The 16,893-nt window shown below is 36.2% G+C and overlaps 2 protein-coding genes and 1 non-coding gene across 19 annotated transcripts in view; 1 reads left to right on the top strand and 2 right to left on the bottom strand.

Annotated features, from left to right (window-relative positions):
- Positions 1–6,907, top strand: part of IQCG (IQ motif containing G) — a 58,892-nt gene extending 51,985 nt beyond the window's left edge. Inside the window, exon 12 of the mRNA XM_067034384.1 lies at positions 6,823–6,907. Within this exon, the coding sequence (XP_066890485.1) occupies positions 6,823–6,842 (20 nt within the window). The 3' untranslated portion in view covers positions 6,843–6,907. The remainder of the gene's footprint in view (positions 1–6,822) is intronic.
- The window catches only part of LRCH3 (leucine rich repeats and calponin homology domain containing 3), a 119,994-nt gene that overhangs the window by 8,416 nt on the left and 94,685 nt on the right, over positions 1–16,893 (bottom strand). For 10 of the 17 annotated variants that reach the window (XM_067034372.1, XM_059064389.2, XM_059064381.2 and 7 more), the window contains 6 exons: positions 16,614–16,685; positions 12,853–12,901; positions 11,887–11,994; positions 8,759–8,877; positions 7,804–7,941; positions 1,504–1,581 (listed from right to left, as the gene is read on the bottom strand). In XM_067034372.1, the coding sequence (XP_066890473.1) occupies positions 1,504–1,581; positions 7,804–7,941; positions 8,759–8,877; positions 11,887–11,994; positions 12,853–12,901; positions 16,614–16,685 (564 nt within the window). The remainder of the gene's footprint in view (positions 1–1,503; positions 1,582–7,803; positions 7,942–8,758; positions 8,878–11,886; positions 11,995–12,852; positions 12,902–16,613; positions 16,686–16,893) is intronic. The other 7 variants (XM_067034374.1, XM_059064382.2, XM_067034381.1 and 4 more) reach the window with 2 other exon arrangements.
- Positions 10,910–11,016, bottom strand: LOC131757901 (U6 spliceosomal RNA). The gene has a single exon (XR_009336049.1). It is a non-coding gene; the product is annotated as a U6 spliceosomal RNA (small nuclear RNA).

Here is a 16,893-nt window from a genome sequence, read left to right as displayed (position 1 = left end):
AGAAAGCCCTCACACAGAAACGAAGACCCAACACAGCCAAAAATAAATAAATAAATTTTTTTTTTTTTTTAAAAAAGGTTAGTTCTAAAAGAGATGATGAGCCTTCAGAAAACAATATGATATAAAGGCAATACATTTGCTTTGAATTTGTCCACAGAAACAAAAAAGATCCTTGCTAACTACCACCAAATGTAAATTTCAGTTATTTTATAACTCAGCTTTAAAAAAATGCAAAAGAAAAAAGTAAAAAATGAGTAGTAGAATCACAATCTACTTAATAAAAGGAGAAAAAACACTCATGGGAATTAACACTGGCTAGTGCAGCTGCTCTGTGGAGCTGGGTTCTCTTCCACTTTGTGAAAGAGCTGAAAGGGAAAGGTGTTCATCGGACAAGTGATGCTTTGACCTTCTCAACTCATGTTAGTTAAAGAGAGGAATGGTGAACTTGGTAAAATGAGTCATTGTCAGGAAAAGCCCTTGGGACAAGGGCTTAACTTCGAGAGAAACAGTGGACTTGTTGAGTCCAGGGGCCAATACCGGGTTTCTGACAGCTAATTAAGAAGGTGATAGAAAAGTGTCATGTTTTTCTCCTTGAACGTTGGACAAAATATGGTGACAAGAACTGTAATGGTTGTAGTTAACGAAAAAAGTATCAAATGGCACCAGTTTTTATTTCTTTAAATTTATCTATATATGTCACTATATATAATATTTTTTAAGAGTGCCACACTTAACATAATTGTTTTTTAAAGGGTAAAAGTTTAACTATTTGTACTATAAAAGGGCAATAAAGCTCTAACTGAGGAACCTGGAGGCAAAAAATCTCAACAGCAGGACAAATGACTAGAAATGGCCTCTTGTGTGTTCAGTTCCAAAGAGGTTAGTGGAAAACTGGTAAAGTCTGAATAAAGTCTGCAATTTAGTCAATAGCACTGTCTATGTGTTTATTGGTTTGGATGACATACTATGTTTACATTTATGTTAGATGTTAACAGTTCAGGAACCTAGGTGAAGTGTATACAGTATCTCTCTGTGATATTTTTGCAACATTTCTCAAAGCCTAAAATTATTTAAAAATAAACATTTTTTAAAAGCATTAAAGCAAGTGTTAAAAAACTGAAGCCAACTGAAGCATTCTTAGTCTGAGATGCACTTATTCTGAAGCACAGACTCTACTGTGTATGAAGTTGTACACAAGTCAATCAGCAAGTGGGGATATTTAGGAAAATATCAGAATAACTATTTTTGATTACTTAGCACTGATTACTTACTACAACATATTGAAATTCATGTGTATATGATTTCTTTGCTTGGTCCTTGGAAATAATTAAGGGAAAGTGCTCAAAATATAATGACTGACTCTAGTAACACAAAATCATGTTAGTAATTATCAACTTAGCTCAGAACTACCCTGTAAGATTTTAGATACCTGCATTTCTAAAAGATTTTAAGAAAATAATACCCAAATTTATTTAGCAACATAAAATATGATAAATTTATTACCTGAGGTACACCAATTTTTCTGCAAGCTTCGAGGAAATTCTCCACATTTCGTCTGCATTTTGCCATTGTTAATTTAGGCTGCAAAGGAAAGAAAACATGGTGTTATTAGCAAAGTTTAAAAAAATTTGCTAACTAAAAATACTCTTGCCAACTGCTTTATAAACTGAATGTTCTAGACCAGAGGGTCAGCAAACTTTTTCTTAAAGAATCAGATAATAAAGATGTTAGGCCTCAGGGCCATATGATCTGTTGCAACTACTCAAATCTGCTAAGAGCTTGAAAGCAACCACAGACAACATATAAACAAATAAGAGTGACTGTGTTCTAATAAAACTTTATTTACAAAAATAGGTACAGGCCTGTGGCCCATAGTTTGCTACCCCCTACTTTAGACACTTGATTTTTGTAAGGCAAGTGCTAAATAGAGAAATTTTAGGAGGATGGTTTAATTTTTTTCCACTTTAAAGCAATATACACCAAAGAAAATTTGGAGGAATAACAAGAAAATTAATTACCCACAGCTCAGTCATTCAAATATAATCATAGTTATTAACACTAGGTTCATTTCCTTTCAATCTTTTTAAAGAAAACAGTAATAATAATAAAAAATCAATAGCCTTTGCTCACAAATGTTACAGATGCATCATGTCTCTACTCAATGGTTATATTTAAAATTTTTTAAACATTCGAATTTTAAAAGATTGGATTAAAGAACCATTTTCCAAAGGGTGAAAATTTCCCATAGGAAATTTCCCTAGTCACTAACTAGTAAGCTTGCTTTTCTGAAAAGATCTCTGATGACTAGAACATAGTTGTATCACATGACTTAAAGCGATAAAATTTTTTGCCAGGTGGGTTATCATGTAAGAAAGAAATCTGAATCTCATTTCCCAAAGTGATTAACAAACTCAATTGTTCAAATTCATCTGTTGGTTTAAGTATCAGGCATGGAAGCCAAACATTTGCAGGGAATCTGACCTATGGTTTTTACAAAGCAGATGAAAGCCTGTACCATCTCTAGAAAGAAAAACAGTTTCACTTGTGAATATCTGGGTTTTCTTCAAAGATGGAATATCATACTGTTGCCAAGAAGAGAGGAAACAAGATAACTACATAGTAATGGTTGAAGGTACTATAATCTTGGCTTGAGAAACGTAGCAGGCACTAGGATTGGCTTTATCATAAAAGTTTTATAAAAGGCAACAAATGAAATGGAGGGAGAGTAATAATTTTAAAATTTCAAATTGAAAAGCTTTCAAAATTAAGTCTAGAAAGAAGATAACAGGTTTCCATGGAGAGCACCCCTTCTTGCCTATGCCAAGTTCTTCTATAACTGAGGTTAAAAAGTAAAAAAAAAAAAGTGAAACATAAATAGAATCAGAATCTGCTAACAGAAGGAGAAAAACAATCATGGGGGTTCACACTGGCTAATTCAGGCTGAAGCTGGGCTCCTTCTCTTAGACTTTTTACATGTGAAAGAGTGGGTGTTCACTGTACGAGTGATGCTATGGTTTTAACTCCTTGCTAGTTAAGAGGGAGGTAAGGTGAATTGAGACGTAATAGAAAAGTCACTGTAGTGAAAGCTATTGGGACATGGGCTTAACTTTAAGAGAAACTGGGCAAAGAGAACATAGGACAACTGCTTTTCACTTAGAAAGAATTTTTCATTAGCTAGAAACTCCCTCTCCATATACCAGTAGAAATGGAAGCAGAATCAATGCAACTAGCTTTCCTTATTCTGAAGGGACCTTAGCTAAGCAGACCAGGATCTTGATCTGAGTTTGGGAGAAGGCTAGGGGCATCGTGTGCACAGGTGGATCATGAATGTGAGACTCTAGCAAAAGAAGGGGACCTGGGCATTTCATTCTATAAAAGAAGGACCCCTACATTTCTGAAACATCTCCCTTAGATGTTGGAAGGACAGAGTGAAATAGGTTTTACTGCACAGACAGAAAAACAAGCTTCCTTCTGTGCAAAAGAAAGGATAAGATAGAATTCGTGTTGCTAAGTAAGAAACTGGTCCAAGAGTCACCACCATCTCAGACAAAAAGAAAAGGAAGCTCAGAATAGTGATCCTGGGGTCCAACTCAGCATTATCTCTATGAGCAGTACTAGCACCCTAAATGTGTGTGGGTGGGGGGTTGAGGAGTAGAATAAAACGATTCCTTTGAGATTTCCCCTACAAAGAGCAGATTTCTGACTGATGAAGGGGAAATGGAGTGGGGAACCATCATCTGTCTCCAGTCATTCCTTCTCTTAGCATTTGTCTAAATCCCTGGGATGTAGGTCAGTGTTGGGATACAACTCCTTCTTATAGTCTGACGAAAGCTGTGAATCTACTCTTGGGAAGAATACACATGCATACAATTTTACAGAGTTCAACAAGTGCTGGAAGCCCTAGGAGTGCATGAATCCCAAGCTAAACACCCCCGCTCTGTATGTGTCCAATGGAATGGCTAGTTAAAAGGACCCAGGGGTGTAGACTCCCTATCACTCTGGAGTGTAGAAGGACTCATGATTTTGCCTTAAGTCAAATATCAGAGGAACCTGCTATCCCCAAAAGCTTTTCCAGAACTTAGGATGACATAAAACATGGTTTTGGATAGCCATGTAGAGCCTGTTTCATTTCTGTAATGTACAGCCCGATCTGAATAAGAAATCTTATGTGGGTTTTGGGGAAGAAAGTAAATAATTTCAGCAAGAGGAAAGGAACTAGACTGAAAGGAATAAGAAATAAATGATTTTGCTATTTGAAAATTGAAATGATTCAGCATTTTTTCAGGTCATCTTCCTTGGTGATATGGTTCATTCAATGAGTTGTCACATCACAATATTTGTAATGATTTTTTTATATGATTCAATAGTGCACTTCTAACAATGTGAACTCCACTACTTAAAACCTATGCCTACTGAACAACTGAACAGCAGTTTATCATACATCATAAATCCTCCCAAAATAACAAAGAAAGATGAATTATAACCTAATGGTTACAAGCACAAGTGCCCTTCTGAGTTTCTTTCAAAATACCTGGACTTATGACCTCCCCTTACAATGAGGGATCATTTCTTGAACTGGGGGGAAAAAAGCCCGGTTCGTACAGTACATCATGAAAGTGTTTCTTAAGTTACACTCAGAGATCTAATTAGCAGGTTTTCAAAGAATTACAATAAATCACTATGTGTTAATATAGTAGCCACAAAGAAACTGCTACGGTTTTTCATTTGTATTTGGCTTTAATTTTATATTCTCATCAGGAAAAATCTTTAAGAAAGTAAGTTACAAAGCTCTCTGTATAGTCAGAAGAACAAAATAAAGGGAGAAATAGTCTAATATGAGGGAGAGCAATTCAGTATGAAGGAAAAATAGATATAAATATACTGAAATCTAGTACTGTAACAGTATCCCCATTAAAGCAATATTGACTTATTCATAATAATCAGTTTCATAATTTAAAAGTGAGGTGGTATTTTTTTTGCTTTTAATTAAAATACTGGACAGTTTTCATCTGGTTGACTCAAAGTCCATTTTTCCACCCCCAAATGTTATAATTTGGGAATTTTTACATACTGAAGTGTTTCTCAACTTTATAGGTCATTTATTAACCCAAAAGATCCCCTCTTAAACAATTTTATTTAGTAGGCCTACTTGCTTTTAAGTGTCAAGGATACTATTTCACAAAAGACCTCTTTTATTTATTTTACTTTTTAAGAGGAATTCATGTTCTTGAGAGAATGGACCACTTGTAACTCATCTCTGTACCTTTCATCCTATTCAGAATGCCTACCACTGACTAGGTGCTCAATAAATATGACAATGTTGTTGATTTCGTTAGCAAGTTTTAAATGCTCTAATTTCATGTTATATCATGTTTCTTTGACAAGAAGGTCCATGTGTTTTATGTCTCTAAGTGGATTAACATAGATAAAAGTTTTATTTTTCCTGTATGTAAATATTTTACATTCTTAAATGAAAGGCACTATGTTTGGTAGATGAAGATAAAGAACCTCAGTCATCCTTACCCTCATATTCCACTTTCTACATGAGCTCCTTGCTACTTCCTAAGTACTTCCCTTGAAAATGAAGAATGATAGATTTGTCTTTTTTTATTACTAAAAAAATTTATCTTTCTTAATTCAATTGACAGAAACTGGGAAGAATGCAAAGTATGAATAAGCCCTTCCCCTTCTGGCGTTGCCAAATAGCATGTCAATTCCTGTTCTCTTAATCACCACCTTTAGGAGCAAAACCAAATCTTTCAAGTCTTTGCGGGCACAGTTGATTTGTAATGCTACTGTTCTTCTCTGCCTTTTCTACACAAAGCTGAATGCCTGTTTTCTGAGGTCACTAAATAAAAAGTGGCTACCTATTTTCTTTAGAAGCAAATGCATGACTGTTTTTGGATATGCTAGAGGGGAAAGGGCCATATCAGCCTCTTGGGACCTTGGTAACAAAGCAGCTTTTATAATTAGAATCAAAGGTCCTTGGGAGGCTTAAAATGATTTGCATCTGGGGAGGCAGCAAGATGAATGTCCAGAGTGGCAATCTATAGGCCTAGATACAACTGCAATTTGAGTAAAGGATTTGCATCAGGAAGTATGTGCTAAATAACAACAAATGACCAGAAAATGAGATGAGGGCAAAACCTTTGAAAAGGTTAGACACTGCTAAGCATGTTACAGATGCACAATATCCATTCAGACACATCAAAAGAGCTGTCACAACATCAAATAATAATCAAATGCAATGTGGAAACCTTGATTACATCCTGTTGTATGTGCATACTAGTGAGGGGAGAGGAGCAGAGCAGCCGTGAAAGATATTCTTGGAACAACTGGGGAAATCTGAATATAACTTGTGGATGCTATTGGTGCCTCACCCAATGTTTCTTTACTTAGCCTGTGCATCCATCCTCATTTCCTACCCCCCACTCCCTGCTGGCTGCTAAGGGCTCAGAGTTGTCCCTTCTCAGTTTCAGCCTGATCCCATAGGGAGCACTGTGAATGAATCACATCACACTCCCACCTTGAGGAATAGGGCTCAGCCACCACATTGTTCATCCCTGGCTTCAGGCTATGGGTAAGAGTAAGGTGGCCTAGGACAATTCTCAGAAATATTTAGGGGGTAAGGTGTTATAATATCTGCAACTTTTAAATGGTGCAATTAAAATACACACACACATGAACACACATAAATATAGACAAAGCAAGATGGCAAAATGCAATGAATGTCAGCTCTAGATGGAGGCTTTAAGGGTATTCTTTGTGTTATTCTTTCAGTTTTTCTGAAGGTTTGAAATCTTTCTTAATAAAAATTTGAAGGTGTGCGCCGCAACAACTGAGCCCACACGCCATAACTAGAAAGAAGCCTGCAATGAAGAGAACCCCTGCCACGATGAAAGAGCCACCTGCTGCAACAAAGATCTTGCGTGCTGCAATGAAGACCTGATGCAGCCAAATAAATAAATAAAAAAGAATGGAAAAAAAATATTAAAAAATTTTGAAGGAAGAAAAAGGAGAGTTGTGTCAATCTGAAACTTGCTCTTTCTCTTGTGGGTTGCCATCCTGATACTGATGTCCATATCTAACCAGCAGTCTAAAAAAAACCTGCCAGTCATCTTGAATGCATATTCTGCCTCATTTTCCACCTGAGGTTGGTCCCTCAATCATGTCACTTCTACCCCTGAAATATTCATCATTCTAAACTGCAATTATAATCACATTATTCCTCTCAAATTCTTTCTGTGTTTCCTGATTGTCTACACTAAGATAAACTTCTGTCTCCCTGACATGGGACATGAGGCCCTTGTCACATGGCCCTTAGCTTACCTCTCTAGCTACATCCTCTGCCATTAACACTAACACCTTGTGAATGATCTATTCTGAACAACTTAAGAAATCCTTGAATATGCCATGATCTTCCTTAGCTTTTTAGTTTAGGAATACTATGCCCAGAATGCTGTTCTCCCTCTCTGTACTGCTGGCAAATTCCTACTCATACATCAAGAATTAGTTCAAATTTTACCTCCTCTGGGAAGGCTTTCCTGAACTTTCCAGGCAGAGTTGAAGTGGCCCCTTTTCTGTATTCCTATAGCACACTTCTTACATACCTCTTTTATAACATCACACACACCTGTAAGTTATTATTTACATGCCTACTTTTTCTCTAGTAGAAGTGAGACCAGGAAGGCAGGGCCTGGACTCTATTCATATTTGTACACTTAGCATTCTGCACAGTACCTGCCTCTGTACTTAACAAATGTCTGATGAAGAGCCAACTTTTTTTAAGCATTATAAACTTACTACAGCTGGTGAGGGAACGTGAATGCTTGGGACAGATCGAGGCCGCACATGATTGGCCAAATGGCAAAGAACAACACCATCGGTTAGAGCTGCTCCAAGATCACAAGGCAGAGATACTTTTAACCGGTACTCAATATGCTAAAAGAACAGGAAAATGTGAAATATATTAATTCAAGAGTGGCTGACACACAGGACATAATGGAGTCACAATGGAATATTTTTAATTAGAAATCAAGTTAAAAAGCAAATAACTTAAGTACCACAATCTCCATTTTATCTTTCTATCCTAAGTCAATAATTTAAGGAGATCATATATATATATGTATGGCAGCCAGGTGACAGTGCTGCAAAGTTCCACAACAGAATTCATTTACAATTATCTGACTAAAAACAAAAAACTAGGGGGCTTCCCTGGTGGCACAGTGGTTGAGGGTCCGCCTGCCGATGCTGGGGAGACGGGTTCGTGCCCCGGTCCAGGAAGATCCCACATGCCGCAAAGCGGCTGGGCGCGTGAGCCACGGCCGCTGAGCCTGCACGTCTGGAGCCTGTGCTCCGCAACAGGAGAGGCCCGCATACCGCAAAAATAAATAAAATAAAAAACAAAAAACTAGATCCAATTTTAAAATAAACACTACGTATGATGTAAGTGTGGTATGTGTCGATATATGTATATGTGTACATACATATGAATTATTATTACTCTAACAAGATTTCTTTATATCATGAGGCAGAAAAAAATTTTAAATGAGTAGGGTCAGGGGTTAAGCTTTATGGAATAACCCATCTCATTTTCCTAGTAAACAAGTGAAAAAATTCATCACACAATGGGCATCACAGCACACAATGGGCACTTGTTGATTCTAGTAAAAATTATAAGTCAAATGAACAAGTGATGCCAGGAATATGGGCTACACCAGTATCACTGAAAAATGTAATTCAAAGGCGATGTACATACTTTCCGTAGTTGATCTATTAATTCCAGCTCTTCTTCTCTCTGTCTTGAATTCTGTCTTGTTACCGGATCTTTAAAATCAGTGGTAGGTGCAGAAGATGAAAGAAGGGGTGATGCATGACCTAAAAAATATTGGTATGTAAGATAGAAAAGCGACTGCCAGTGCTGCAAAAATACTCAGATCCACCTGATCACAGTTTCCTTGAAAGTACAGCACTTTCTACTTCTGGACTGACCTTTTAAAAAAGCTTTTATTATGGAAAGTTAAAAATATGCACAATAATAGGGAGAATAGTATGAAAAACTACCAAATGTCCATTACCCATTTGGCTCAACTACTTTGTGTGTTTGATTACATCCATTTAAAAACATTTCTCTTGAAAAATATCGCATGCAAAAAAATAGACAAATCATAAGCAAACAGCTCAATAAATTATCATCACAAAGCAGACATAAGCAAGTCAATAAATGCAACATTACCAACACCCAGGAGACCCTCTCATGTTCTCTACCCATCAGTATCAGTATCCAACAGTTATTTCTAGTACCACAGGTTCTAACTATGTACCTCCTGGCTTCTAACACCACAGATTAGTTTTGTCCATTTTTGAACTTTCTACATATAAAACCATATTATATGTGTGTATGTTTTTATGTTTGGCTTCTTTTGATCAACATTATAGGATTTATCCACATTGTTGTGTATATTAATGTGTTCATTTTCATCGCTTATTTAGTATCCCATTGTACAAACATACACAATTATTTATCCATTCTATTGGTTTTTAAAATTTTTTTTAACATCTTTATTGGAGTATAATTGCTTTACAATGGTGTGTTAGTTTCAGCTTTACAACAAAGTGAATCAGTTATACATATACATATGTTCCCATATCTCTTCCCTCCTGCATCTCCCTCACTCCCACCCACCCTATCCCACCCCTCTAGGTGGTCACAAAGCACCGAGCTGATCTCCCTGTGCCATGCAGCTGCTTCCCACTAGCTATCCACCCTACGTTTGGTAGTGTATATATGTCCATGCCATTCTCTCACTTCGTCACAGCTTACCCTTCCCCCTCCCCATATCCTCAAGTCCATGCTCTAGTAGGTCTGTGTTTTATTCCTGTCCTACCCCTAGTCTCTTCATGACATTTTTTTTCTTAGATTCCATATATATGTGTTAGCATACGGTATTTGTTTTTCTCCTTCTGACTTACTTCACTCTGTATGACAGACTCCAGGTCCATCCACCTCACTACAAATAACTCAATTTCATTTCTTTATATGGCTAATATTCCACTGTATATATGTGCCACATCTTCTTTATCCATTCATCTGTCGATGGACACTTAGGTGGCTTCCATGTCCTGGCTACTGTAAATAGAGCTGCAATGAACATTTTGGTACATGACTCTTTTTGAATTATGGTTTTCTCAGGGTACATGCCCAGTAGTGGGATTGCTGGGTCATATGGTAGTTCTATTTGTAGTTCTTTAAGGAACCTCTATACTGTTCTCCATAGTGGCTGTATCAATTTACATTCCCACCAACAGTGCAAGAGTGTTCCCTTTTCGCCACACCCTCTCCAGCATTTATTGTTTCTAAATTTTTTGATGATGGCCATTCTGACCGGTGTGAGATATCTCACTGTAGTTTTGATTTGCATTTCTCTAATGATTAATGATGTTGAGCATTCTTTCATGTGTTTGTTGGCAATCTGTATATCTTCTTTGGAGAAATGTCTATTTAGGTCTTCTGCCCATTTTTGGATTGGGTTGTTTGTTTTATTGTTATTTAGCTGCATGAACTGCTTGTAAATTTTGGAGATTAATCCTTTGTCAGTTGCTTCATTTGCAACTATTTTCTCCCATTCTGAGGGTTGTCTTTTGGTCTTGTTTATGGTATCCTTTGCTGTGCAAAAGCTTTTAAGTTTCATTAGGTCCCATTTGTTTATTTTTGTTTTTATTTCCATTTCTCTAGGAGGTGGGTCAAAAAAGGATCTTGCTGTGATTTATGTCACAGAGTGTTCTCCCTATGTTTTCCTCTAAGAGTTTGATAGTGTCTGGCCTTACATGTAGGTCTTTAACCCATTCTGAGTTTATTTTTGTGTATGGTGTTAGGGAGTGTTCTAATTTCATACTTTTACATGTACCTAAAAATATGGAATGCTTCATGAATTTGCATGTCATCCTTGCACAGGGGCCATGCTAATCTTCTCTGTATTGTTCCAATTTTAGTATATGTGCTGCCGAAGCGAGCACTATCCATTCTATTGTTGATGGACATTCAGTTTGGGGCTATCATGAATAATGTTGCTATGAATAATTTGGACATATCTTTTGGTACAGATGTGTACATATTTCAGAAAGCAAAACTGCTAGTCATAGGATATACAAGGGTTCACCATTAGCAGATAATTTAAACAGTTTTCCATGCTAATTAACAATCCCACCAGCAGTGCATCTCTGGTTTGAGTTTAAATCTCACTGTGAGTGTATCTATCAGTTATGTTAAAAATAGTTATTTTGGGAGTGAAATGTCTGTTTCCACTTCTAGGTAACTTGTTTGGGGGTCAGGCAGAAATTTGCCACATTAACTAAAAACCATGAGACTAAATAGTATTTTTTTTAAAATTACTGATTCATTTCTTTAACAACACAGAAAACAGCTTTTACCAACAGAAAAATCTGAAAAAGAGCACACTACAGAGGGAAGGGACATTCCCTGAAGCCCTGAAAGAGTAATTTTTTTGTTCAAAAATTATAACCTGCTTTTAGGTGGTACTGAGAAACTTTCTGACCAAAATGAATTCAAACAAGATTAAGATTCTCTTCCTTTAATATAAGTGAGATCACAGACAAACGCAGAGTTTAAAACTTTTGCCTTGGTGATACCTCAGGGTAGAAGTTTATTTATTTATTTGTTTGTCTGGCCTCACCATGCGGCTTGCGGGATCTTAGTTCCCTGACCCACGGTTGAACCAGAGCCCCGGCAGCGACAGTGCAGGGTCCTAACCACTGGCCTGCCACGGAATTCCCAGGGTAGAAGTTTAAAAGCATGTAACATATAATGTCATTGTATAAACACCATCTCCCACCCCCCACAATGCCCCTTTTAGCACTGCCACCTACCTTTATTTGTTTCTGCCCTGACAGCTCCTCTGAAAAGGAAGCTTTCAGGGCGCTGGGCCTGGTTTCTCTGAATAGCAGCAGGAAAAGGATATGCAGGGGAATGATGAACTGAATCAGCATGGAAAAACAAAATAAGATTAAAGAAGATGGAAAAAAAATTAAATATAATAACAGACACATGACAAAAGTTCAATAAATGGCAAATGAAGAAAAAAGTTAAATATTGCAATGATATAAAATGATAATTTTGTTTATTAATAGAAAATCTGGTATAGAAAAGTAACCTCCAGGACTTCCCTCATGAACCAGAGGTTAAGACTCCACGCTCCCAATGCAGGGGGCCCAGGTTCGATTCCTGGTCAGGGAACTAGATCCCGCATGCCACAACTAAAAGATCCCACATACCGCAACTAAAAACCCCACATGCCGCAAACTCAGACCTGGAGCAGCCAAATAAATAAATACTTAAAAAAACGAAGAAAAGAAAAGTAACCCTGAAAGTGGGAGGGCTGCTTGTATGTATTTTTATTTTTATTTTTTGGGAGGCCGGGCCGCACAGCTTGTGGGATCTTAGTTTCCCAACAAGGGATTGAACCTAGGCCATGGCAGTAAAAGCCTGGAATCCTAACCACTACACTACCAGGGAAATCCCTGTTTGTATGTATTTTTAATTGTCATGTTACTTTTGGTATATCAATAAAGGCAAAATGAATGTTAATATATTAAATATAGTCTCTTGCAAACCTACAGCCCTGCTAGCTCTTGCTCAGTTTTTCATATCAAATGGCTGAGTGGTTGAACGACTAGTTGAATTAAAAAGTGAAAAATGTGCAGAGTTCCCAATTTTGTGCCTGGTATCTCATTTCAGAAAAGGAAGCCACAGCCATCTAAGGAGTAATTTATCAGGAAAATCCTGGTAAAGAACTATAATTGGGATATGGTCAATTGCACTTTTGTGTCTATTACCTGTTTCTGTTGTAGGTGAACTTGATATAGCATTAGATCTGTGATCATTCTGTGGAGAAACATAGATACATTAATAATTATTATTCAAGAAGAGGTACTTTCCACATTTATGGAAAGTACCTCTTTCCACATTTGGGATTATATCAATAAAAGAAAAAAACATGCAACTCTCCTCCAAAATTAAGTCTAGAAATGAGAATTTGGTATAAAATTCTGAATATTTTTTAAGGCCCAACTATTTTTAAAATTAATTTTTATTGGAGTACAGTTGCTTTACAATGTTGTGTTAGTTTCTACTGTACAGCAAAGTAAATCAACTATATGTATACATATAGCTGATTTACTTTTTTGGATTTCCTTCCCATTTAGGTCACCACAGAGCGCACTGAGTAGAGTTCCCTGTGCTATACAGTAGGTTCTCATTAGTCATCTATTTTTTATATACATAGTATCAATAGTGTATATATGTCAATCCCAATCTCCCAGTTCATCCCACCACCCCGCCAAGGCCAAACTTTATTTAGTTCTAGAGAATACAAGATTTATGTAATGTATTCTCTAAAGATAGTCCTATTATATAACAGGCCTTTCCTATGACTGTGAAAAATGAAATCATCCTAAGGCAGAAAATTTTATTGGGAAATGTATAGAAGAGAATAAAATTTTATTTTATAATAGTATTTTTCTGGCATATCTAAAGTATTCCTACCCCCCTCCTCGAGTAATATTTTAAGAAAGAGTGATGAAGGTTTCTTCATTTCAGTTAGGAAATGAGGTATTTAAAGATGATAGTTGTATTTCGAGACTAGTATTTGAATCCAAGATGTTTTTAATTTATTGACCAAAGGAACTGTAAAGAAGGAGGAAGAACTAGCTCAACTGGTAAAGAGTGTACCTAAAATAAGGGAATGGAGTTAAGCTAATTTAAAAGGAAGCATTGGTTAGCTGGGTTAAAAATATTGAAGACTTGGCAGAGTAGTAGAATCAAGAAAAGCTAGAATAACAACAGGTTTTCAGGCCTTGATAGCTAGTTATATTCAATAATCATTGAGTTGTATTCAATAATTTATGATAACTGAGACACATTTTTGAACAGAATGACTTTAAAACACACACACAAATACACACAAAACACACTCCCATGCTTTTTTCTCCCTTTTGGTTTTCAATATTTTCAGAAATCTTTTATCTGAAGTTGGAGTTGGGTCAGGTGAGATTAATGATGACAGGAAATTTTAACTGCTATAAATAAATAAATAAACAGAAGCCATGCTGTTGAGAAAATTCTTGGACTGATCTGAAAGACAACTCTGTGGTAATGATTCCTTGGTTTGATACTCTTAGGCCAAGAATTAAGACTGAAAATGTAAGCTGCGCTCTTGAGTGAAGCAATGTATTACATCTTCACTAGTGAAAAAGACAACATGTTCATCAAGTTTAAAGATGCCAATAAACTAAGTTTAGGATGCTGAGAAGAAATGAAAATTTAAATAACAAATTTAATTTAAAATAAGAGCAACAAGCACTAGTAAAAGGAATAAATGGGCCAATGAGGCAAAAGCTGGATATCTTTTTAAGGAAACAAAATACTATCCTTATTTTCAAGGAAGATGAGGTAGGAAGGAGAAAGCTAGGACCAATGGTACAAACAGAAAAACATAAAAAGTACAGAGTATTCAAGATACAGAGGAAAAAAAATTTTTTAATTTAAAAAGGCCTATTACAGTGAGATAGACTAGAAATTTTAACATATTTAGGAATAAAACGATAGTTATTAGACAACTCTATTTGATTAGAAGGAAGATCTGAAACACATTCCACTGAATGGCAGCAAATGTTCTCTACCTCCAGAAATACCAAAAGATAACATACAGTTGGGTGTAATGAAAAACAAAGCCAGAAAAGAGGGGACTTACAAAATGGTGATTTTTAAAATATATTTTTATTGAAACTATAAATCTAACTGCTTACATTCTAGTATACTGAAATAATTAGTTCAAATCACACTGAGGCCATTGACTAGTATATCTGAGAACTTTTGGAGAAATGGAGAGCAAAAAATGGAAACTGATACAAAGTCAACTTTTAGTGCCTAGTTAAGCAACAAAAGGAATAAAATCATGCCTAAATATAGTATATACCTGCTGCAAAGTAACTGAGATACCAAAAAATAAAGAATAAATATTTTGAAACTAATCATTTGACAGTGCAGCAGGTCTGACCGGAAGAATGTTAGACATTATACAACTTCTGGAACATTCACATTTGGCCTTACTCAACTATAATTCTAGGGGAGGATAAGCCCCAATGCCCTAAGGTATCCACTGAGTGTAACAAATTAACTTTTCTCCTATATACCTAGAATGGTACTAGTTATACACCTTCCTTGAAAAAATTTTGAAAACAGTCCCTCAAATAATTTGCTTTGTAGTTCAAATAAGGAACCTAGCTGAGAAAGGCTAGCAAAAGGTTAATATAGAAGAGAATTATAAAGTTTTTTCAGGTGTCATCCAGGTATGTGTAGCTTCAATAATAACCAGAGAGAAGGTTTATCAGGTTTACAGATGTTATAAAGTTGGGGCCAGCATTTAGAAGGACATGACGCAAGAATTTGAAAGTATTTGGGAAATTAGAAAATTTTAAATGTTCGAAAAGCAAAATTAAGTATTTAGGAAAACAAAAGATACAAAGTTTAGAAATTAATTATAATTTAGGAATATAACAAAAACATCTGAGAATTACAATGGATACTGAGCAAAATGAATACCAAAATGGAAAAAGCCAACCTAATGCTCAGCATAAGACGTGAATAACCCTTGTTTCATGCTCAGTACCACGTGGGCTCTAATGAGGGATATATTTCTAGTTGGGAACTGTGGAGCCAAAATGGAGGGCAGAGAACTTGTGAAAGTTCATAAGGACAAACAGGCTAGGAAAGGCACATAAAAGGGCCAAAGCTTATTTACGGAGAAGACAAGGGTGGCATCATAATCGTTTTCAAATATAAAGATTCTCCACATAAGGACTGCTAAGTAACTAGAAAATCTCCACTCCGGAAAGAAAAGAAGAAATAGGTATAAACCACAGGAGGGCAGATATAAGTTAGACAAGGAGAGGACCTTGTTGACAGGATTATGAATCATTTCTTAGGTATCATATGATAACAAGTATGGAATTACCATCCCTAGAGGCTTTTAAAATACCACAGGTTTTTAATTTAGACTTCCAGGCCATATGATCTCCATTGTAACTATTCCTACTCTGCTTTTAAGTGCGAAAGCAGCCACAGACAAATGGGAGTGGCTGTGTGTCACTAAAACTATTTAAACAGGTGGCCTAGGGACCATAGCTTGCTGACCTCTACTGTAATAGGGTTTTGGCAGTGACACTTTGGGGGACTGATACTCAAATTATTTTGCATGCACATTAGACAACAGAGTTAACTCAATATCATATATTAACCAAAGTAACATAGTAACTCATGACAAAAAAACCCCAACCCTTTGATAAGAAAATTAGAAGTACATTTCAAACAAAAATCTCAGTATAAAGAATTAACAAAGGCTCTATGTTTCTGGCATAATAAAACTTCCAAAAAATTTCAAGTGAAATTAATGTTAAACTTAGTTTCATAAGCTTAGTTATATTTCATACAATTCTAGATTTAAGACTGTTGTTAGACCAATCCATTGGGAAATTTAAGACCTCCCCTGCAAATCCCCTCCTCAAAGTTCCTGGTAAATTACAATAACAAGATATACCTTAAGAGGCCTGAAGGCAGAAGAATGAGGCAGGGTAGCAGCACAGCCCATTTGATTCACACCTGACAGCGACTAAATTGCAAAAGAGAAAGAGAAGAAACAGAAGGCAGCATTTATGTTAGCAAAATGTCAGACAGGCAGGCAGATCTCTTCAGTAAAATTAGAAAAGGAAAGGTCACTGACAAACTTTCAAATGGTTTACTAAGATATTGATAGGGCAGAAAGAGAATAGTTGGGGGAAAAAACCCTATAATTTATTAAACACAGTTTTCCACCTGTT

Source organism: Kogia breviceps, chromosome 5 (assembly GCF_026419965.1).
Source record: "Kogia breviceps isolate mKogBre1 chromosome 5, mKogBre1 haplotype 1, whole genome shotgun sequence".
NCBI classification, from domain to species: Eukaryota; Metazoa; Chordata; class Mammalia; order Artiodactyla; family Physeteridae; genus Kogia; species Kogia breviceps.
Note: the sequence above shows the minus strand (reverse complement) of the source record. Positions and strands in the feature narration are given on the sequence as shown.